This window comes from Plectropomus leopardus, chromosome 20 (assembly GCF_008729295.1).
Source record: "Plectropomus leopardus isolate mb chromosome 20, YSFRI_Pleo_2.0, whole genome shotgun sequence".
NCBI lineage: Eukaryota > Metazoa > Chordata > Actinopteri > Perciformes > Serranidae > Plectropomus > Plectropomus leopardus.
In genome coordinates, this window is record NC_056482.1 from 12,478,647 (window position 1) to 12,503,696 (window position 25,050).

General features: G+C 38.4%; 1 protein-coding gene across 1 annotated transcript in view; it reads right to left on the reverse strand.

The window, feature by feature from the left end:
* rgs3a (regulator of G protein signaling 3a) overlaps window positions 1-25,050 on the reverse strand; it is a 146,837-nt gene that overhangs the window by 24,674 nt on the left and 97,113 nt on the right. The window contains exon 13 of the mRNA XM_042509299.1: window positions 16,154-17,137. Coding sequence (XP_042365233.1) covers window positions 16,154-17,137 — 984 coding nt within the window. The remainder of the gene's footprint in view (window positions 1-16,153; window positions 17,138-25,050) is intronic.

The following is a 25,050-nucleotide window of genomic DNA, read 5'->3' on the forward strand; positions in this document are numbered from 1 at the left end:
GCTGTCCTAACATATTAGGAGCTCCTAACAGGTAAAGCAGTATTTGCAATTAATTTGGACAATGGCTCCTTTTACAAAACTGTGCCAGCTTTGCAGTTCTTGCAGTTTACACATATTTACACTCAATACAGCAGCAAGAAAGTGCAGCTGCAACAGTGACGATTTGAGACAGAACTGTGACTGCATTTGCTTTTGCTTTTATCACTTTAGAAATTGGTCATGAGAGAATAATCTTTCATGTTGTGGCCACATTATGTGACACACAAAGCAGAGGTGCATCGAAGCCATGAGAAGGACCAATGACAGAGTGAGAATCATTTAAATTAAACAATAGAAAAAAAAGTGCATGATGGTTGCATTGAAAACACATGGTGATTTAATATAGTTCACTTCAATTTAGATTAGACTATCAATCTTAATCTTATGTTCTGCATAAAGGTGCACATGGCAAAAACAACAGTTTGAAAAAAATATTAAAGTGCAAATAATCGCCCAAAACATGCCCCCAGTGTGTAAAGACCTTTATAGTACAGATGCACTCTGAGGAAGTAAAGTGAAGTATATTTAGTCCCAATTTACTTCCCAGGAGGGACTCTGAGATCCTTGATGGAAAGAGGTCCTGTGGGAGTGCGATGCCCAAATAAAAAACACATGACTCCAGAAATAAGGAAATTTATCATGCAATTATAAAATTATATTAAAATTCCAAAGCTATTCTGGTTCTTCTATCTGGGCAAAAACATTTCTAATATTAATTTACTTGCAATTTTTTTTTTTATCATGCCAGTTGTTTCTGTGTTGGAGCTTAATAACAAACCTTTTGCATAACCGATGTTGGTAAAACAAGCATATAACTGGACACAGCTTGCTTGTATGCTGATAATCTTGTTTTTGATAAGTGTCTGCACTTCCTCGTAGAGAGAGATTTGGAAAAAATAAAAAACAAAAAATAAAAAGGAGACAAAAGACAGAAGATCGGTGTCTTTCTCTCTCCAAAGGGCATAAACACAACAATGGGGCCTTTGTAAGAGCCAGAAAATACAACTAGATACAGAGGGAACAGATTTAATAAAGGCCCAAACTGATGTTTAAGCAAAGAAATGTGAGAGAAAGATCAGAAAACCAAATGTTGAGCTCAGTAGGGGAGTTTCAATGATTATCAAGTGATTGAATCCATATATGTAGCTGATGTCCACTGAAGTTCTCATGCGGATCTCAAAATGCATTCATAAAGATGTCACACAATAAGATATACTTTGACTGTTTTTCCTCACAATTCTTTGTTTTAACACAGCTTGAGAAATCTTCCACGATGTCTTTTGCCTTCATAATTGTCTTTGATCTAAAATTACATAACTGCTTTAATGCCATGTTTTGTTTTTCATTGTTTCAATTCATATCACAGGAAACATCATTCCAACTTCCTTTGCAAATAAAAGGAAATTTTGGGGTAAAATAAACTTGCGATTGCAGCCAAGAGAGTATGATTGTTTCTGTGTGTGTGTGTGTGTGTGTGTGTGTGTGTGTGTTTCTGTGAGATTGTTTCAGCTTGTGTATTTGGATGGCAGCTTCTTACACACAAAGTACACACATACTGCACAATGGCAAAACCAAAATATTCAGTAATATCTGAAAATAAACTCAATGACCCTCAGACAGGATACTGACTCATTCCTACTTAAACTTCATAATGAAAGCAGATACAAAAGGTGCATTGTCTGCACACTTGTGCGTGTGTGCGTGTCTGTGTGTGTATGCGATTTTAACAGAGAGAGAGAAAGAGAGAGAGAAAGAACAGTATGTGTGTGTGTTTTGTACTTGATCTGACTTTCCTCTGCCTCCTGTTATTCAGCACTGCTCAGGAGATGGCTGCTTCCTGCGTAAGTACTTCCCATGTCACAGGATGTTAATGAACAATGCTCTTGTACAGCGTCACTTCTCTGAGCTGCTCTGAAAAGCTGTCAGGTTACTCAGTCCTGGAACTGGTGCTATCTTTTAAAGTGTTATTGACATTTCTGACCAGCAGATGACCTTTCTGCCTGGAATTTTTAAGGCCGCAGCCTCCCAGTTCTTTCCAAAGCTGGCAGTTATGCACAGACCAGCCATCAGGAGCACCAGAGGGCCAATGATTCCCAATTGGCTGCAGCCACAATGGTACAAATCAGGAATATATATTTTCTTATTATGCATCACTGGCTACTTTAATTATATAATGAATTAATATGTCATTCTTTTCAGTAGCTTGAATGAATACGTACAAAATGATCAACTGTAAATTTATTACTCAGCCAATTACTTGCATGCCTCCATGTTGGGCGGAGAATTCAAAAACAGCATTTAACAACAACAAAACTATGTCAAAATATTTGTTTACAAACTCTCACACAACCCATGCAGTGTAATCCACACAAGCTCCCTATATCTTCATTTATCTCCCTACCAGATTTAACAGCAAAAATTCTGTATTGTGTCTCTGTCTTATGATTAATAGCTATTACAATGGTCCAGTTGGATAAAATAAGCTTACAAAGTTACATAGACACATATACATACTATACCATATGCTTAATTATTGTTGTTATTGTTGTTATTATTTTTGTTTGGCATCATTAGTATTATGTTTGTGTTCTTCCTGTATTTTAAGTTTTTAATAATTTAGAAAATAAAGCTTTTTAGGTGGAGGCTTTAAATAAGCCCTTTGCGTTTTTTGCCTCTCCATGCACTGTATATTAACTGGATTTCTTGTTGTTTTTTTTTCTCTGTATGTTTTAAACTGTGCAAAATGAATAAATACAAATAAAAATACATGCTGTGGTGATTATGGTATTTTCTATGTACAGAGGCCATATGGGTGTTCATTTTTTTATAATATGCAATTGTTAAATGACATAATAATATAATAGCATTCCTGGTATTCTAATTTGCATTTTACAAGGGGGAAGTTATGTCCATGTGCAGAATGGTCAATGCATATATGCAGATGCATTCCTCATGCTTAATTGCTGTACTGTCTTTGAACATTCATGTCAGTGACGTCCATCACAATGTCACACCATCTTGAAGTCGCAACACAGGGCTGGTTGCCAGTCCTCTATAAAATTTCACTCCCATTCAGTCCCCACTAACAGCTATGTGGCCCTGAGCGCTACGTGGTAACACCTTTAGAAACATAGCTGTAATATCTACTTAAAGTGTGATGGTGTTGTGAGGTGCAGGTGCTACTTAATGGACAATTATTCAATGCAGGAATTCTATTTACAGCCCAAATAAAAAGCTGGTGTGCAGCAAGGAAAAGGATTTCTTGGAAAGCAGGTTGTCAGGATGAAATGTATGGCATTCTAGGGAGAGAGGAATGCTGTGAATGGGAACGCGACCGTGGCAGCCGGGGAATGATATCGGCCACACACATGTTCATCTAAAGGTCGTGCTTCACCTGCAGTAGAAGTAAACAACACACTGCAGTCATGGAATAACTGACTTAACTGCTGGCCTCTATTTGTGGAGTGATAAAGGAGATTAAAGCATCTGCTCCCTGTATTTTTTGGTGTGTGAAGCTGGAGTCCAAACCACAAGCCTCACTGAATGTGTTATATAATGCAAAACCATTAGCCTTGACATCTTTAAAAAGGTACATTTTGTTGTCATTGCATTGATCATTTTTATGTTAAAATAACCCATTAAAAAGTAAAGTGATGCATAAAGACAAAGAAGACTGAAAGCAAATTATGGAGACCAGTGGTTAGAAATCATGAACTGCTGCAGTTATTGTCATGGTCTTCTACAGAGAAACTCCACACTCTAACCAGAAATAAAAGCAATTATTGTGTCTATTGTGAAAAAAAGAAAGTAAACACAAAACTTTTCAACAAAAAGTCAAGGTCCTGGTGTACTTTTACAATTTATGGTTCACTGTTCCAGCTTTCTGACAAAAACAGAGCAAACAGATTGTGTGTGCTTGAGTATTATTACTTGTTCAGTGAACAAAATGTCCCAAACAAAAACATGGGAGGTTCACTAGTTCACAATGTATCAAATACCATAAATTGCCTTCAAGTTTGATTTTGAAGATAATTTAATCAGACTAGAGCCAAACACCTAATTTAACATATTTTACACAGTACATATGCAGACGATCTGCCCTGGTACTGTTATTAAGCCATAAATGGGTAAATAAATTAATAGTTAATTATTCTGGGGCCCTTAGGTGACTGCTTTACAACACAACCAAGTGTTTTGTTTCATTACGCACGCCTTATTCTAACATCAAGCAGTGAACTCTGAATTACCTATCTCTACCTCCAGGGCTGATTGTTCCCTTGACCCTGTTCCCATCCTGTGAGGACAGCATGTGTGCTCCCATCATCCCACCAGCATTGTTCACCCTGACTCCTGCCTCCTGGAGAGTGTGAGTGATTGTGTGTGTCCTGTTCCTGCGTGTACTGCTACACAGTTGCGTGTCTCTAAAATTCTAACTTAGCCAGGGTTAAGAGCCCATGTGGAACAAAAAACTGGCATGAGGATGAAGAACACAGCGTTCTTGTTATCTGACTGTATGTACAATTTTTACTCCGGAGACAAAACACATGAGGACTCCCACAAAAAGTTGTGTCCTACACTCACTAAACAAGTCAAAAATGGCTTCCTAAAATGGTAGTGTACATTTATGGGTGTGAGAGCTGATTTGGGGTGCTGAAGGTATTTATACACACTGCTCTGACTTTTTTTTTAAAATCAAGTTTTCAGCATGAGTGTCTATTGTAATATCTTCAGAAGATTGCGCAGATTTTGGGCCAGGCATTAAAGGAGCAGGTCCAATAGTGTGTCTGTTTGCAGGATCAGTTATTTGAGCAAAGGAGACATTAAGAATGCAGGGAAAGTCTCTTTCTGTGTTTCTGCATATGTATGTTTTAGCCGTGATATAACTCCATAAAGGTGTGGGTTACAGTTAGGTGATTTGTTTCAGGTGAATTAAGGGCTTTGGCCATGTTTTAATTGGACTATTATCGAATGTTTTATCTTTTATTATTTCTAATATTATTATAATTTAAAAAATGACAAATTAATCGACCTTGTACCTTACAATCCAGTGACTCTCAGACTTCAACCATTATTGTACCCTCTTTGAAATTTTTTCAGGCAAGTACCTTCTGACTATCACAAACATTCATGGTTCAACAAAAAAACCTTTATAAAAAGATACAATCCAGCACTGCACCATCAGTAAAAAAATGAATCACATACCCCCTGCAGTATTCCAAAGGGGTTTGCACACCACCTTTTGAGACACTAATATAATCAAAAGTCAGAGTAGAATTAGCCTTGGTGTAGGTTTGTAATTGAACCTGGATCTTTACATCTAACCGCATGAACACTCTCCACTCTAACCACAAAACATTAATATGGTTGACACAGTTTCCACTACACTAAGTGTTGCTTGTCTCTCACTGTCTTCTTTATCCCTTTGAGGTGGTATTTATTATAATTATTTATGTATGTAGTATGGAGTAAAGTCTACCAATCTATTTTCAGGTCAGGTCAACTTCACTCAGTATCTTTGAACATTTGCAGACTGCTGAGTGTGGCTTTGTGTGCGTTTGTGTAAGCGAGTTTTGTGCATGTGTATACGCACATGCAAGAAACCATGTATGAGCATTTATGTAACTGATTCCCAATCCAGGCAAGATACTGCTATGGCAACAAGCGCTGTAAACACCTCCATTTAAACAAAGGCAAGACGCAGCTATGAAACAGGGGGCCTTCTGGATCCTCTCTTGGATTAGCTGAACGTCAGGAGAGGGCTTTGTTGTTCCAGTGACAACATCCAAACTCCTGCCACTTCTTGACCTAACGGCATTCACTGTGGGGCACTAAGGTGGGCAGACAGCACGTCTGCTGAAATAAAGTCCCGTAAGTGAGCGCTGTGACATCAGGCCATCACGTCTTATAAAAGAAAGACATCATCAATGCTGTGAACAGCATTTTAATCAAATCATTTTAATTAATCACTGAGGAAATGTTATTAGCAAAATGAACTACCTGATATTCCCCTAAACGGGTTACCGTATAATCCTACACTTCATGCGATGTGTCTTTCCATTGTTGGATCATTCATGTTCATTGTCCTCATCTCAATTTGCTTAGTTAAACAAACTGAGACTAACTGAAACAATGCCCAGTGTTGCCATTTCCACTTTGGCAAGCTGTTTTGTATTTATGTTAAACTGTCCTCCTCCATGTGTATCATGCACAAGGAACAGTTCCCCCTGCTGTTGCCTTGTCACTAATTTTTAAATGTCAGTGCTGTTAGCAAGTGTCACACATTAAAGTAAACTGTCGTCATGAGGATAGAGTTACAAGTATTGAGCCAGAGACCGCTGCGTGCTGACATTCATGTCACATGTTTGACTTTTGCTTTTGTTCCTCTCTTCAAATTAGAAACAACAAGGAACAAATATTTTCTGAGAATCAAAGGAAACTTTATTTCCCTTACTCTCATTGTATTACAGGAATATCAGAGCTAACGGATGGTAACAGTCTGTTCCCACACTTCTTAACACACGGATCAAAGCAGTAACTATCCAGGTAGCTCATTAAGCAACTAATAATAATCAAGGGGAATGCTAGCTTAGTGTTTGTTTTGGGGTTTATAAAAACAGTATAATTCCAAGTGGAGTCTTCTGAGTGTTTCAGTAGCAGTGCAGAGAAAAGGATCCAGGTATATAGGCTGAGTTTTGGGTCATGTGGGAGTTTCTCTGGCAAAGACGGATTAGCGTGGGAGGCTTGGAACTCTCATGAGCTCACAAGGAGTAACTATGCACACTCAGACAAACAGATTTCATTTCAGGGGAAAAGCAGTATAAGTGTATCACTTTGTTCTTGGAAATGATGTTAAATGATCCTGCAGGGGTTCTGACGTACAAACTGATAGAGCACTTTTAGTTTTAAACCTTAAATTAAACTATGGTTCAATGTTTCTTTAAGATGTACAATGAAAGATGTCATTAGTTTGATTCCCTTTTTAACTGTTTGAAAGCTGAGCTAATTGGCTTGATTTCTCTCAAAAACATGGGAAGAAGTTACAAGAATATTACCTGAAAACTTAGCAAAAAAAAAAAGAAAAGAAAAAGATTAAATTAAAAAAAAAGATTAAAAAAGCAAAACAAAACAAAATAACAGCTAACTATACAGATGCAACTGTATAATTAATGATTAGAATAATAACTATTATTATTATTATTGTTATATAATATTCTAGATATATATATTATATATTGTATATTTTTATATTTTTTTCTTTGGTTTTTTAAAAATAAAATCTCTCTTGACAAGTTTCAGGAATGCTTTTAAAAGAAATCAAACCAATTTTTCCAATTTCAGAATTTAAATGCATGTGAAGGGTGTCTAAATGCAGCACAAGAAAACAGACGTGTGTTGTTCCACATTAAAGGGTTAATGTGTTTCATACAATTTTAAATCAACCTAATCTCATTTAAATGTAAAGACTACAAAAATAAAGCAACGAAAAGATTCCACAATTGTTAGTAACCATTCATCCATCAATAGGAGTCATTTGTGCACACGTATTAAATATCTTAGAATTCAAGTGAAACATTTAACTTCATCGGTTTGGCAGGGTAGAAAAAAATGTAAGAAGCAGATGTTAAACATTTGACAGTCAAAGTCACAATGAAATAACGGGGAAAAAAATCGGGATCGCTTCCCAGAAGACTCTTATTTGTTATCACAGTTGCTCAACTGGCAATGAACCATAACTAGGCACAACAGGAATGTCAAGATTTGGATTTCACCTCACATTGAAGCACTGTTCATGGAGCTCTAGTAAGAGCAATACTTTCTATCCAAAGAGTTTTTCGTAGACTCTCTAAAACCAAAAAGGCAAAAGTGTAAGGAATGTACTAAACAGTGTGTTTATCTGCTGTAATATAAGCAGTTGCCTGTTTTTTTATTTCCAAAGCCAATGAGAATATTATAAACTAGCTGAATAATATTGTTGGATTATAGATTATACTAGAAAAACCCCTGTTAAGGACTGGATTACCCAACGTATAGAAGGTGGTCCTGGATGCTACATTATCAGTGTTATGGCTAAGATGCTCTGTCCTTGTCTTTGTTTTTATCTCCTGCCAAAACTCATTAACAGTTAGCCCTTATTCTCAAATATTTTTTATTGTAAAACTGAAACAATAACTCTATGTACTATGTATTGAATTTGTTTTTCACTCAAAGTGTGTTAATTTATAGTAAGCATCCAAACTTGGCTATGTTATAGCAATTAGTAAAGAGGTGCGTCATGCCGTGTAGGATGGGGGTGCCATCTTATGAGGATCGCACTCTGTTATCTCCATTACAAGAGTGTTTTCGCTCAGTCCTAAAATGAGATGAACAGGAATATTGTGGATTATGATTCGTTTGATCAAAAATGTTGCAGTAAGAGGCACAGGCAAAACGGCATGATCCTCGCAAGATGGCACCCTGTCGAAAGAAATGAATAAAACGTGACGCCACCTTTACATTCTCTGTTACTTTTGTATTTATACTTTTGCACTACAATACCTGGACTCACAACCCACAATGCAAGAATAATGCTGTTCCTTCATCTCCAGGTCTTTTTGCCTGTTAAACATTAAAAAGTCTGCTCAAGTTCAAGTTTCACACCAATTAATGGTGTAAGCTAATGAGCAAATGGCTAATACTGGCTAACTATCATTACTTAGGCAACCTTTGATATTTTAGCCAAGAAAATCAACATTGGCAACAAGAAATTAGAAGCCTGCTTTTATAGGCCTGTATGTTAAATCAAACTGCATATGTGCCTCACTACATTTTAAAGCTTGACAGCCATAGCAGCAGTGTTAAAGGATGGCTAGCCTTAGCAAAGGTTGAATTTCTTTGATTTATCTCATAATACCTATATAACACAAAAACTACAGTGGGCATGTGTATGTGTGTGTGATTTAAAAGTACCATAACTGGCCTAATGTGGCAAGGCTATATAAGCCCAGGCTGTAAATAACCAGACTGGAGAGGGTGGTATAATGGAAAGAGAATCTCAGAGGACCATTTGGTCATGAGTGGTTATGTTATGTATATTATTTACGTCTGGCAACACAACTTGCAAAAGACTCAGTTATATATGTATCTGTCAGTGGTGCAAAGATGAGAATGTATTTAGTATTTCTCTACTGCACAGACAGTCTTTCAAGTCTTATGCAACCTGCTGGGGTAATCTCATATATTGCCTTCAATCATAAAGGTGTACTTTTGCAAGTATAGTCATTGACATTTTATTGTCAATTGTGAGGTAAAACACCACAAACTAAAAAACATCACATTCAGTTCCTTTGCTTTTTTGTCAGCGGATACTTGAATGACTGGACACTCTGTTGACTGTCCTGGAGGCTTGTTCAGTTTGCTCAGTAAATATTTACACGTTACTCATTTAGCATTTCACTGGACAAATTCAGCCTGGATGAATCTCACATGGGTTTCAACCCTGGAGACCTTTTGTCCTTTTGAAGTCATTCACTGAGCAGCCAAATAAAAGAAAACCCTCTTGTTTATCCACAATTCTATAAATTCAATGTGTCACAGTGAAGTCTAAGATTACGTGCTGATCCTGATGCAAGTCTTGGTCCGAAAATTACCTGTGGAATCTATTTTATTTCATATTTGGACAAAACAACACTTGAAGAAACGGTCATGGTATTTTTAAATTGTTTCCACCAACCGCTTACGCAGTTCATTTAGTAAAAAAACATACTATTATTAGCTCTGGTCATGCATGCTGACCCATGTGCATCACAGTCTTGATATCAACAAGCGCTGTGTACTTTCATCGTATAACCTTTGAGCTAAGGTTAGGTAATGATAAGGAGCATGCACATTAGGGCCCGGGGAATGATGAGAAGCCAGCGGTAATAGCTTTGTCTTGGCAGATTGTCTGAGTGCACAAACATGGTGCCGAGGTACTTAACTAGGACTTGAAGAGTACACTATGTTTACTCATTTTTTCTATGTTGGCCTGAAATAGCATGTTTAGGTTCCTGTAACAGTTTATCCTGGAAATTGAAGACACACTATACTCTGATGGCACAGTATTACAAACATGTTGTTGCAAACTTATTTTGGTGTGCTTTACACAATGTATATATGTGGCTCTTAAACATATCTTTATAATGTAGTACACCTTACTGCACTGTTATTGCTGCCTTTCTAATTGAAGTCTATTATAGTGCATAGAATTCACTTCTTTTTTTTGTATTTTACAAAAACCGTTACACAGGTCAGTCAAAACCAAATATTTGTACACATCTGACAACATACTGTTTGTTTACGTGTCCTTCCTATTTTCTGATTCTTACATGTTTACGAATCGATTTGCTATTTTGGATTTAGCCCTGAGGACAAAGGTGAGTCTGTTCGATGTGATGGAGCTTCGTGTACTGTTTGCCTAGTGTGAGATTACCCTGTAGTGTTCAGCCTACAGCATAAAATACTGTGCTTTCTTTAGTTCTGACAGTGACCTGAATCATTTTCTTCACTCGTTTTTTATGACCAAGCTAAAGCAGCAATGTTTAATTTACTGTGGAACATTAATTTAGTTGGGCAGTAGCCTACAGGTTTGTTTCAGACAGAACTAATAGATGGGCTGATTGTGTGCAGAGTGCACCAGCATTAAATGAAAACTGCTGGCATGAGTTAATGTTGTTCAAGCCAAACAAGAGACTTTACCTCTTGTTGCCACTGTTCAATATACAGTAACCATATTAATAAACTATGTGAGCTACAATTTTACATCTAGAAAGTATGATAGAAAAGGACAAAGTGATGATGTAAAAATGATAAAGGATAGAAGAAAATGTTGTTATATCTGATTAACAGTTCTGTGTCATTTCATTTGTCTTGAAAGGGCATTGTTTTGTCCATAACTAAAGACTCTCTACTGAATATAAAATGTAATTCTACTCTTTACTCTAGTATATTCTTGATCAAATAATCTACATTTTATTTCACTACATTTGTCATTTATTACTTTGATGCAACTAGTCTGCTCTAAATACTGGGATTCAGCGCAAGGAAGAGATATCATGCGAAGATAATCTTGACTGCAGATTGCCAGCTACTCGGAAGAAAAGAGGCACCACCTGTCTTTGGAAAACAATACGATGACGTAGCAAAACCAAAACAGCTTCCAGCGACAATCCTTGGCCACATTTGTACACATTTTTTATTCCAAAATCTTAGAGATGAAGTCGAGCTTGCTGTCCCTCCCGAAAAACAGTAAATTCTCTGCTTTCAAAAAATTCCACTTCTTACCTCTACAAGTACATTTAAGTAAGTTGCATATTATTTTTCTCCATTGATTTGCACAGGCCTAAACACCCTAAAACATCAAACTGGAAAGCAGCTTGTTCTTTAAGTTATTTATTAACCAGGTACTTTTGTAGTTTTTCTTGAGGAGGTTTCTCAAATTGTAATTTTCACTTTTACTTGAGTACTTTTTATGGGGCTAATTGCACTTGACAAGCTATATTTTAGGTACTGTGGTGGTAAAGTTGGTCACCTGGCTGGAAGTTTTTTCATCCATTCTGTTTCAACCTGTAGGTGTTCATTGCAACATACCATCTCTATTTATGTTTCTGAGAATTTGTACGTGTGTGTGTGTGTGTGTGTGTGTGTGTGTGTGTGTGTGTGTGTGTACTGGCAGCACAACCCGTTAGCACACCTGTTTTTAACTACGAATGTATGCTAACCTATTTTCATTTTGTACTCTGCACCCCTGTGTATCCTTGACACAACGTAGGAATGTAAGCCATCACACAACCAGTAAACACATTAAAATTGTTTCCCCCCCGACGTCTGTAAAGACGGCCGATATTTATCCAGATTTCAAACAAACATCAGGACCCCATAAACAAAATGTTTGGTCTGCTTGAGCCAAAATGGGTCAGATCCACACGTGTCTGTTGCAACTACGTCTGTGTGAACGCAACACATTCACAAACTGAAACAGGATGATGGATAGTGTGGTGTCTGTGAAGAGAGGGAGGATTTGAGGGTTTGGGCAGCAAGATGAGAGTTTTATTTAATGGTCTGATTGGAAAAAACATTCAGTGGTTTAGGCTTATATAGCTATTTGCTGCATGCCTCTCATCGCCTTGTGATGGGAATTAGGATTTTTCAGACTCTGGTGTTCCAAAGAGGCAACAAATGGTAAAACAGATCAGCAGAAAAAATTAAAAAAATAAAAATACATCTTTGGATTCCTTTAAATTTCCATTTTTGTTGTTTTACCACTAAAATGTTTCAATGATGCTTTTATGGTGCCTATAAAAGCAAACCATTCTTTGTTGACCTTATAATCCAGCCGTGGCTCTCACAGCTCACATTTCCTTTAATCAATGATGGTCTCAATATTTGGCTACGTCATTTCGAGGAGGTTTTACACAGGCCATTAAAAACACATTTGAAACCATCCTCAACAAGGAGGCCAATGATATTCTGCTGAATGTCAGTGCAGTGCTTTGTGTTTGTTCACCAACTGGAGAGAGAAACTGTCAGCATCAGTAACTGGGTCTCATCAAATCTGACTAACAGAACAGTTTCCTGTGTAAACTGATAACTTTGCCTGTTCCATAAGACTATATTTTCATGTATTAGGAAATATATTGTTCTATTTTTTTCCGCTTCCGCGTTAAGATTTTACATGTTTTCACAATACATTTACCACAAAGTTACCTTTAAAAGTAATGACTTTAAAAGATATTAACGTAAGGTTTTGCTTTTAAAAACACAAATTGTTTAGGACTTGAAGCGGCAAAAAAGGGAACAATATATGTCCTAATACATGAAAAAAGTCATTTTTGTCATTCTACTATATGTTTTGCATTCATTTGTTGAAAAAAAAGTTTAGTTTTGCTTCAGGAATCACTTTATGACTTTTTTTAAAGTGGCATATATAGTATAAACCAGGTTTGATTTAGCAGGCAAGAATAACAGTTTCTTTTAAGCGGTAGTCAAGAAAGATCTCTCAGTCAAACAAACTTGACTTTATTTCTGCAGACCTGCTTTCTGTCTGTCTCTGGCTCTCCTTGCATCAACGATAGGCCACTAAAGACATCAAGTGAGAGGAAAAAGTGCAGAGCGGAAAAAAAGACAGGACCAGAGTCAGTGCTTGTTTAAGGGCAGGTAAACATTGCCTGGCAAGAGAGAAGAGGGGTGACTGTGAGAAAGAGAAGGAAAAGGTGGTAGGCAGGGCCTTCACATGATGAAACGAGAGACGGTAGATTCACACTGCGTGTCCTCCGTTTCACTTCTTCTCTCTCTTTGTAATGCACATATACTATATGTAGCACACTTACAGCACTGTGTAACTTTGAAAAGCAAAAAAAGTCTGGCGGTCACTGTTCTCATGCACTACTCCTACACATAGTTATGAAAAGTAATGCACCAGAAATTAAAATATATATCATACATAAAATATAGAATTATATAACTAATAAAACTAAAATATTCGATAATGTGACCAATGCGCTGATGAGAGTAAAGACGGGAGAGTGAAAGTCCGAATAAGGAGGCTGGGGTGATGGATATAAACAAACACAGGACTTTCCACCCGGAGGCTGGTATTTGTATCGTATGTAAAACCATTTGAACTTGAGTTATTTTAAAGTACATTGTCAACCTTTTACTTTTCCTAAACCTAGTGTAACTTAACATTAAGCACATAACATTATGTTAAGTACACGTGACAATGCCAATTGTGGGGTGCAAATTTGTTAGAAATACAAACCGCTGTATGTGCATTTTAGATACATGAAAAAAACGTTAGCTTACATTCAATTGTTTCTAGAAATCTGATCAAAAATATAGTGTGTTAAAAGTAACAGGGAAACTAAGGCTTACTCGTTGCTGTTGATATCAAATATTATTTAACTTATGACTGGATAAAATGTATTATAATCTAAATAAAATTATTTGAAATTGCATCATAAGTTATAAAGCCATATTTTAAAAATGCACATGAACTAATTTGCAATTAATTATCATTTAACCTTTACTTTTATTTTCTTTTAATACACATAATGAGCACCAGCAAGCTTTGAAAACTTTGAAGATGTTATGAAATGAAGTCAGAGGTTAGGCACACATGCGCGCACACTCACATAAACACACATGCTCACATTCTGCACCTGGAGATGACACAAGATTTATGAATGAGGGGGGGTTGACAGATCATTTTAAATAATGGAAACACAAGCCGCAAAGGAACAGTGTCCATGACGCCAATAGGTAGTAAAATTACCCTTGAAACTGCCAAGACCAATAGGCTCCAGCCCTGTCTGCTGCATTCCTCCTCCGCACAGCTCACACAAACTGCCATTTAAGGCTACCGAGTGTGCTGACAGACTTGTGGAAGGAGAGACAGATAAAACGGAGCAGTGCTTCTGATATTCTACAATGACAGAGTGAGCACTTGATCACCTCTGGCATTTGTGTATCTTCAGGTCGATGGGTTTTTCTGGGGAGCTCTGATATAACTGTCATTTCTATTTTCTCTCTTTTTCTGTACTCCTCTTTGAGAAATGGTCTTAAGTGCGCAGGTGTACAGTTCAAACTACTATAAATAGTTTTGTGGGGAGAAATCAGGGCAGAGATTATGACTTGACTGTGTTCCAATTTAAGTGTAAAAGTTCAGGATAAATTGTAAAACACATTACATCAAAGTCAGTAAGAGAGACACACTGAGATTTATCAGTTTTTGGTCATAACTCAACCTTGGCTAACATGTAGTGAGAAAATATATTATGCAGACATACAGTATGTGAGGCTGCTGGGCTGACAGGTCGTGATGCATGCTTCCCTCTGTTGGAGAACTAGAACAACTACTACCTGCACTGAAATGAATGGCTCGCTGCACAAATCCTTTCCAAACTGGCATTGAAAGGTAACTTATTGCAATTATTGAAAGAATGTATTCAACTTTGTATTCTCCTTTACTTTTGACTCCATCAGATTCTTATCACTGCTGGCATAAAATTATATTGCAAACTGCCATACTTTCATCCCAAAATGAGGACGCACTCTTAACACAAAACATCTTTATGTGTGAAAATACAAATGAATCTTTTTGCTTAAGTACTTAAGCAGATGCTACATTAAAACAACTCACAGTGGTAGGAATATGCAAAACACCACGCTATATATGCTAATGTGTGTACATAATGACATAAGTGTGTATGTAAACATTGATTTATTTATGCTTTCTCATAAAGAGGTGTTAATGTTTGAAATAAAAAAAGAAAGAAAGAAAAAAGTTGAACAAATGTGCAATTTGAAAGCAGGACTGAATAGTTAGTAGTATGCTACTGGTATGATTTTTTTGTGGTAATAGTGTCTTTGTCTCATTTTGTGTCATGGTTTGAGACATCTTGTTTATTGCATCAGTATGTAAGAGTGCATGAACTACAAGGTAATTGTGCTGTGTAGTGGAAGCACAGTTAGTAGAGCTATAAGATTGGCTATGTTCTACTTCAGCGGAACTTTATATAAATGCAAATGAGGGTAAGAGCCTTTAGTTGTACAGTTAATATTTTAACACCATTAACCCTAATGTTTTGACACTTGTATGCAAATCAGTTCAATGTAACTCCAGTGAGGAAGAAAGGAGCAATGTCCATTGTGCAATAAATTAATATCTAAAAACTGTAAATTCAGTCTGTCTGTTTACCTTGTACCTTTTCCTGGTAAACAACCTTAGTTTCAAAACTGCTCTTTTGACAAAAAATGTTATTTTTGAAAGACTGAGACACTCTGGCTGTGGTACTCGTGTGTACTTGCTCTACTTTACCACTTGATGTCACCCTTTTTACAGAAACCAGTGAAGTGAAACTTCTGAGCTGAGCTGTTGGATCATCTTTAACAGTGCTGATGCAAGAGTTAGGAAACACATGTGCACAGAGTATTCAACATTTATGTCAGTATGCAAGAAAAACTGAAATAATTTGAGCACTGTTATTGACTAAATCCCAGTACTAGCGTGTGTTTGTCTGTGCATTTTAATATTTGTATTTCTAAAACTTAATTCCTGCATGACTCATTATTATTATTATTTCAGTGTGACACTGCTTACCTTCCTCCCAGCGAACAGCATACACAGCTGATGCATGGAGCCTCCATTCTTGGTCAGCTCTTTCTTCAGGGTTTTAGGTGATGGGAGTGTCCAGCCACCCTTGTGATGCACTGCTGCTGCCTCCAGGCAGTTGATGGCATTGTCAGAGGTAAAGCAAGGCGTGCGGGGGTCTTGCAGGAGGCTCCCCTCACTGTGGGTGCGCCTGCGGAGGGAATTCTGCACGCTGAGCCCCCCTCCTCCGTGCTTCTCACAGGTGGCACCCTCCACCATGCTGCGCCGCTTGCTGTCACTACGCTGCAGGTAGGCATCGTCACTGTCGTCTTCGTCGTCTTCCTCTTCAGACTCCTCGTCTTCATCTTCATCGTACTCTTCCTCGTCAGTGTTGGGTGAGGAGAGGGCATCTGCGCTAAAGGAGCGATCAAGGCGCAGCTCAGGGATGACAAATGAGGACGAGGATGAGGAGGGCGGAGCGTTGGTGTCAGGCGGCTCTGAGGCATTGTCCTCGTCTGTGTTTGACACCACAAGGTTTAGGTTCATCTCCTCTTCATTCCTTTCTCCCTCCTCTTCTCCTCCTCCTTCTTCCTTCTCTTCTCCTTCACTCACTGCACTCTTTCTGCTGGCCCCATCCTCCTCTTCTTCCTCTCTTCTGCTCTCCAAAGTATTCACCTCTCTCCAGATCTCCATCTCGTTCCCCTCCATACTCTTCCAATCCTCGCCCTCGGTGGAAGGAGGTGGCGTGGGAGGCACCTTATGTCTCTCGGCAGATCCCATCAGACCCCCAAGAGGCATGTAGATCTCATCCAAAGGGGTGAGAGGGTCTGAAGGGTGAGGACTGCCCAGGGTTGGGGGCTCTGACGGACTGGAGGGATACAGGCTGCTCTCCTCACCTTCTGAGTTGCGTGGGGGAAGGTGGAGGCACACACCTCCTCGATCTCCTACTCCGCCAAGCTCACAGGGAGAGGAATCCACCTTAGGCTCCAACATCTAGACAAGGGAACAGAAAAAGACAGAGAGAGACAACAGTTAGTCTAAACGGTTTGGACAATTAATGCACCGTCTAGATAAAGTAATCTAACAGGTTTAAGCGAGCACGATGGGGATTTACTTCACTGTCATGAGCAAACCACATTATCAAAACTAATTAATCAGCAGTCACTGAATTGGTTTTGAAATATCTCAGTCAAACTATATGCTGGTGTGAGAGAGGGTAATGCCAGGATTGGACTAGATGGCATTTATGTCTGTTGAGAAGGTCACAGTGTCAGATTAACTGATGATAGCCCTGCAAGACAATGAAGTCTGTCATGACCTGCGAGCTAGGACAGGAGGGGCTGGGGTTAGACTTCCTGGATCAGGAGAAAGGTCAGAAGTGGAAAAGTCATAGTTTCAAATTATGTCACAGTACTGTGGTACAACACATACACAGTCTGGTTCACAGTTGCAGAGAATTTCAATAGCTGGTGCACTGTTCTTTACGACATCTATTGCACGTCTGTTTGTCCTGGAAGAGGGACCCCTCCTCAGTCACTATCCCTGGGGTTTCTACCATTATTTTCCCCATTATAGGGTATTTTTTGGGGAATGTTTCCTTAGTCTCTGTGAGGGTCTAAGGACAGGGATGTCGTATGCTGTAAAGCCCTCTGAGGCAAATTGTGATTTGTGATAGTGGGCTTTATAAATAAAATTGAAAACTGAACAATAAAAGAACAAAAAGTCTGTAATAGAAGACCATAAACAAATGCTGTCTACACACGAACTTTCTATTGTATATCGGACACTATCTATTTGAGTTTACCTAAATGTTTTGTCTGGCCCAGCGCAACTAAAAGAGCACCCAAAGAGCACTTGAGCAGAGACCATCCCTTTATCTCCAGCTTTGTCTGCTGTAACCCTCCAACAGTGCAGCTCCAGTTACATTGCTTATCATATTCCAAGCTGGCTTGTGATCTAAGAGCATGTCCCAGCCTCTTTTGACCACCCTTGGATCAGGAAAGTCTACAATCATGGCATCACGGAGCACACCATGCATACTGTCAAATTAGGTGAATGACAGGATAAGAGTTATGACATGCTGCTCTTTCTATCCTGACCCAATGAGGCATCATAGATATAGAGTGAGATGTGTGGTTTACCACATCGATAAAAAACAAATAGTTTTCCCAATACTAATTTTTATTCATAAGACAAGTTTATTGCCAGTTCATATTCTGATATACTGCTGCTGCAATAGCTCGCCTGCTGCACTGATTCAGTCAAACTAACTGGCACTGTCCCCTTAGGGACTGTGGAATAAAAAAAAAAAACCAAACCTTGTGTAATTACCGCTACAAAATGTTAGCCACCCATCTGTTCACCCACCCATGTTTTTTCTGATGTTTTCCTATCATTTCAACATAAATTCCTTTAGCTTTTCCTTTTCACACACATTTAAGTCCACCACTTCCCAAGGCCATACACAATATCCCCCTCTCACACACACAGTCTGCCCTCTCCCTCTGCTTTTAGCAAGCTCTCCATAGTATATCACCTCCTTCCCAAAATCTGCTGCTTTTAAATGCTGCTTTAAAACCTCTTGTGGCCCACAGAGCTCTCAGTGGGTGGATCATTACAAATGCATTTTGTGTCAGCCAACAACTTTCATACCCACTGAATTGTGTTTCAGATTTCACTAAAGATCACAAAGTTGCTGAATATGTAAATCTGAATTACGGCAATACTTAAAAAGTTAAGCACAAAACTTGTGTTTCTATTGATACAATGTTACTGCTGTTAAGCATGATTATAACTTAAAACAAGTAGTTACAGAGTATAGTGACATAATTGTACAGTGTGGATGAAGAAAACTTTTTCTCATTTTGAATAAAGGTCAAATGAATAGGGTTCAAGAGGTCAATCGGCTGTATATTGATAGATAGATGTCAGGTATAAACTTGTTGATTTTAATGCCAGCATATTTTTGACAAACATATTTTTCAACATGCTGTAGCTATTCAACATCTATGGCTGTGCTTGAGTAAATGTGGTTCAGAGAAGAACATGAAGAAACCAGAAGACACAATACTTTCAACAGAGACTGCAGCGGCTCAAACACTAGATACAACATAAATGGGTTAAGGTGGGTTGAAAATCAACCACAGCTAGAGTTTCACCGCAGGAAGTTGCTTGTGAGCCAAAAACAAAAAAAGAAACCTTGAAATTCCTGTGTGAAAACTGTTCTGAACTACTGACTATAAATTGAATAACATGCACTTTTGAATGGGAGTCAGTTTAACCAAGGAAGACAAGTGAAATTAGTGGCTGTAATGGTGTTTTCTTAAGGAGAGAAAAACCATGTTCAGCAGGTGAAGCTGATATCTCAAGTAGGTTTAGTCAGTGAAGTCTGTGAAAAATATAATGCATTTTACTGTAAAGATGACAACAGAGACTCAAAAAATGCTTTCATTTTTTGCCTTTAGCTAACAAAACTACTGTTAAGGAGATTAGAAGCAAACAGAATGATTGTTATTCAGGCAGGGGGTTGTGTAATGTTATATATGGTACATTTACACAGTGGATCTAAACATGGATATTTGACATGAACATGCACTCAAACATAGTTGATTCAAATAAAATGCCGTACCAAAAATATGTTTTTAATGCAATTATGAGTTTATTTGTGAAATCAAAGTCTAGTCTAGCCTAGTCTACAAATCAATTCTACCTTCTTAATCTTTGCAGCAAATCTTGTGAAGGGCCTCACTGTGCTGGTCGAGTTAACCCATGATGACGAGCTGCAGTCACAAGACGCTCTGCTCTAATTGGAGATAATGCTGCCTCCTTTCAGACAGCTCTCATGATATTTCACAAGCTGTTTGTGTGCTTTTGCAGCTGAAATTAGTCTCCCCAGATACTGATGCCCTGGTTGTACTCGCCTCTAAACTTTCAACCTGTATTCATGAACTCTGCAAATAGCTTTTCAAGACTTTCAGACAGGATCAACTCAAAAACAATGCATAAACTATTGTTGCCCATACTGTCTGACATTTAAGCTCATATAACTACTGTACATGAGCATGTGCCAAGAATAGATATCTGTGTATATTACTTTTTTAGCGTAGCTCCTGAACTAGAGGCACAAGTGATGTTTGTGATTATATTTATACTGAATGGTGTCATCTATGACCTGTACATACATTTATATATATAGGCAGTTGCTGAATACAATATGACTGTATAGAGGGCATAGATGTCTGAAATTAAGGTCACTGTGTCTCCTGCAACAATATGACCTCATATATTTGTAATACGGGATGTGGGAAACCTCAAGGCTCTGTTCTGAGCCAGTTTCTTTTCTTTGTTTACACTGTCACTCAATGAAACTACGGCCACTATATATGATACTGACCAATTCATATGTGCTTGTTGTGTTATTGGCTGGTTTGGGAACCTCCGAATCAACTCTCTGCTCTTTGCAGATGATGTGGTTCTGATTACATCATTAGACCACAACCTACAAGAACACACCATAGTGGTTTACATCGAGTGCGAAGCGGTCAAGATGATGGTCAGGGCCTCCAAATAAGTCTGAAGCCTTGGTTCTCTGACAAAACTGTTGGACTTTCCTCTTAAGGTTGGGAGTAAGTTGATGCCCAAAGCAAAGGAAATATATATGGAATGCAAGGTCTACAGGTGGTTTGTGCAACACCAGCAGTAACTGGACTACTGATGAGGAAGCTGGACCTGAGGGCACAGCTTTAAATTAACCTGTCGATCTACATTCAAATCGACACCTATCGTCAGAGTGTTGGGTAGTAACCTTAAAAGCTGTAACTATAAAAAGCTTGAACATCCAGAGGGAGCTCGAAGAACTGCTGCTTCTTTGCATCAAAAGGAGCCAGCTCAGGTGTTTTCAGCATCTGGTCTGGATTATATATCTTATCTGGTTTGGATCACCATGGGATCCCCCAGGTGGAGCTGGAGGATGTTGCTGAGGAGAGGGATGTCAGGATTGCTTTGTTTTACCTGCTGCTACCATAAATCTGCCCTACATACGGGACAGAAAATGACAACCTGTTCTATTCTATTTTTAAGGATGCCTTATTGTTCTGGTCATACATTTCTCTCCGAGGTTAATCAGACCTTTTGTTTGCATAGTTTTTGAGTGGTGTTGGTTTCATTTAACATTTTCCCAATATCAATCGCTTTGAGACTAGAGCAGTAACTCAGGGCTATAATTATAAACTTGACTTGTCTTGATGTTTATGGGTATATACAACTGCCCCTTGGTGATCCAGACCTCTTATTTTCCATAACTCCCTCTTAACCTCCCTGTGATCCTATCTAAATGGTTCACAGGAGTGTTACATCCAAGGCATCAGGGCTTTTTACTGATGCACTGGGTGTGATGGGTATTTTTAGAATGAAATGCACTTTCGTAAAAGCATCTAGGCAGGGAAGTGTAAGTAAAGCCTCTGTCTTTATTCCATTCTGCCCGTCCTTTTGGTCCAGTCAGAACAGAGAAAAAATTTTACTTTTCATTCCTCAAAATGCATAAGTATTTTGAAAAATCATGGGATAAAAATGTATTTTTCTGTCTATCCATTGTATCTTAAATATAGGGTTAACACAGGCAGTCTATCTTTTTCCTTTTCTCAACTTCGCTGACCCCCATCTCTCATTCCTTGTCTTCCATGCATAAAGCACTGATTGCTGAAGATACAGCTTGAGACACAATGGAGCCACCTGTCCTGTCAGATACACTTGTTCCTTCTCACACTCTCTACAGTCAACACACACGCAAAAACACACAAAATCACTGCGCTACAAACAAACCCTTGTGCTTTTCCTCATATTTTATCTGAAAGTATAAAAAGAGCAAACACTTGTTCACCTTCAAGGCATTTTCTAATTATGACATTCACCACATTGCCAACACTCTTTAAGCCCAATTCAAAAATAAATGAATAGACAGAAGTTAGTGGGCAACATGTTTGTGTTTATGTGTATATTTACGAGCATATGACACGTGTGCTCAGGTACAGCAAAAAGCCATCAATTATTCAGCATAATACAATCTCTTGCATTGCCTCATTAAGCAAGGAAACAAAAGCACTAAAAGGCAGGAAGAGTGGGACGCAGGGTAAGAGAGTGAATAGATGGAGGAGACAAAGTGGATAAGACAAGCAGAAGGGAGGAGGGGAGTCAGTGTATGGCAACAACACAGAAATGAGATGAGTAAGTGGAAGAGGGCAGAGAGAAAGAAATAAACAGGAGAGAAGATCTTGGAAAATGTCCATCTTGTTCCTGTACGTCAATGGACCATGAGCAGCAATACTACTCCCACAATGACTTAACAAGCAAATAACCACCTAACACAAACTCTGTCAGGCAATATTTCAAAAAGACACAACCCATTAAAATAAGCTACCAAGAATAATAAACAAACATGAGTTTCAAAAGCGAAGTGCCTTGTTAATCTTAGTGGTCAAGGGTCCCTTGGAAAAAGATTGGATTCAGCTCACTGAGAAGATTTGATTTAATGCCTTGTTGGTCAGCTACCTCCATGCCTTTGATGAGCTAAAACTGTGTTTCATCATGTTAGAGATGGTGCCAGTTACTCAAGGTCAGAAGGCAGCCATGCTGGCTACTGACATTTTCTTTTACCATGGTTTAGGATGCCTCTGTGAATTTCCCTTTAGGTCATCTTAACAATTTTTATGTGCAAAAAAGGAGACCTTTGTTGCGTGCTAAAACCCACTTCTTTCTCCTCCTTTGCCTTCTGCTCTGTTTTTGTTTAACAAAGGAAAAAATGCCCAATTTTGTATAGACATTCACTGTCCCCTGAGGATGAATCCTACTGACTTTATTAATCTCCTAACTTTTACACTAGCCCCACTTGCAAATACTGATAAAATAAAAAATAATCACAAGGAAGGCCAAGCAAAAGGAACATTTTTTGTGGAAAAGCCTGGCTTTGGAGTCTAAATCAATAAACTAAAGAATACCAATGCTTACATGTAGCCTTGACTCAAACAGATCAACAAATAATACACAGATGCCAAATATATGTGCGTGCTTTCCGACCTTGGGAGTCGCTCAAGATTTTTTTTAGTCAAAATGGGCCATAGAGGATAGCTACCCTTGGCCTCATTTCCTGCATTCTGTGACTTATTAATGTGCACAACTACAGAGATACAGTTCAGAAAGTGCATCCGGAAATGTAGAACACCCCGTTCTGTTTCATTGCATTCATTTGCATGCCAGCCAGTACTGACATATCAGGAATAGAAATTGTGTTGCAAAAGCACTACACACCCCTCTTTTTAACATTATTTATTTCCCACTGTAACCCTGAACAAGTTGGTGCAATTTCTATCAAAAACGTGGAAAAAGGTAACCAGCAACTTACTAAGAAATTGCAAAAAAAGTACAGAAGTAGAAAATTATTTTCAGGTATTTTTCTTATTTATTTATTTGTTACTTTCATTTTAATTTTCCCTCACTAATTTTCTGGTAATATTCTTCTACTTTTATACAAATTCCTTGCTAATTTTTTCTTTTGTTGCTCTCTGCCTTTTTCCCATGTTTCAGAAAGACATTGTTGCTCGGGTTTCAAAGGATCAAGACACAAAGTAAAACCCATCAGTGACAACTACCAAATTACTCATTTATGACTCAGTGTAACTGAAGTGACTAGATGGAAGAGAAATCAGGTAAGAACCGAAATTTCTCCCTGAAGAAATGAAGACTGACAAAGTGACCTTCATTTCAGAAAGGAGTATTCTTAATCTGAAGGCCAAAATCTTATAAAGATAGAGCTACGGGAACACACACACACACAAACACACACACGCACGCACGCACGCACGCACGCACGCGCGCACACACACACACACACACACACACACACACACACACACACACACACACACACACTCTCTCTCTCTCTCTTGCGGACAGTCATCCAGAGACAATTATGTGAACGCTGTCCCACAGTTACCATGGCAATGAGAGACCCACCCAAGGGAGCAGCTGTGATGTGCGTTATCCAAAAGCAAAAGAAGTACCTATGATGAACTCCATCACCATACCCCCCCCCCCCACCCACCCCTCCTGGTTCTCAATTTCAAGGTGCAATCTTTCATCTTTATCTCTTTCCTCCCTTTTCTTTCTTTCTTCTCTCTCTATTTAATTTCCTGTGTCCTGGTGGTTTTAAAGTAAGGCATTACATTAAAGAGCATTAAAGTCTCCCCCAGCTTCTCTTTACTTCATTTAATATTAATGGTTTAATGTACCATCATTACACATGCCAAATCCACCTCAACCCTTAATAAATCAAGCTCAACTCAATTAGCAATGCTGTTAAAAAAAACTAAAAAAAAACAACAACAAAAAACCCCAAAGAGATGTTGTTTCTGTGCTCTTCTTTGCCGCTCCCTCAGTCTCTTGTCTCCTGAGTTGTGGATGCTTATGACGGCAAAGCTGGCTGGCAGGATATCTAAGTGATGCAGATCCACCTAATCAGTCTGCATTACTCTTGTTTACCGCATTCTTTTGTTTACTTTACTCACTGACTTATCACATTGATTTCTTCAAAGGACATGTCAGGTCAGTGAAATCTAGAGAAGACTTCATAGTCCAGAGAGAAAATATAGAATTTAAATGGTGAGAACAAGACAAAGGAACAAATCAAACTCGGCACTGTCACCCTTGTTTGCTTGTTATTGACAGACCTATAGGAAAAGTATTCTCCTTGGTTGCACATTAAAGCACCATTTTAACAGTTGCATGATTTAGCTCACTTGTTTGGTTCATTTGTTACAACCAGAACATACATACTGCATACTTCATACGAATGATCATTTTCCAGAGAAAGTGATTTTGATATTAAGCATGCTTTTTTATTTGTCTGTCAATTA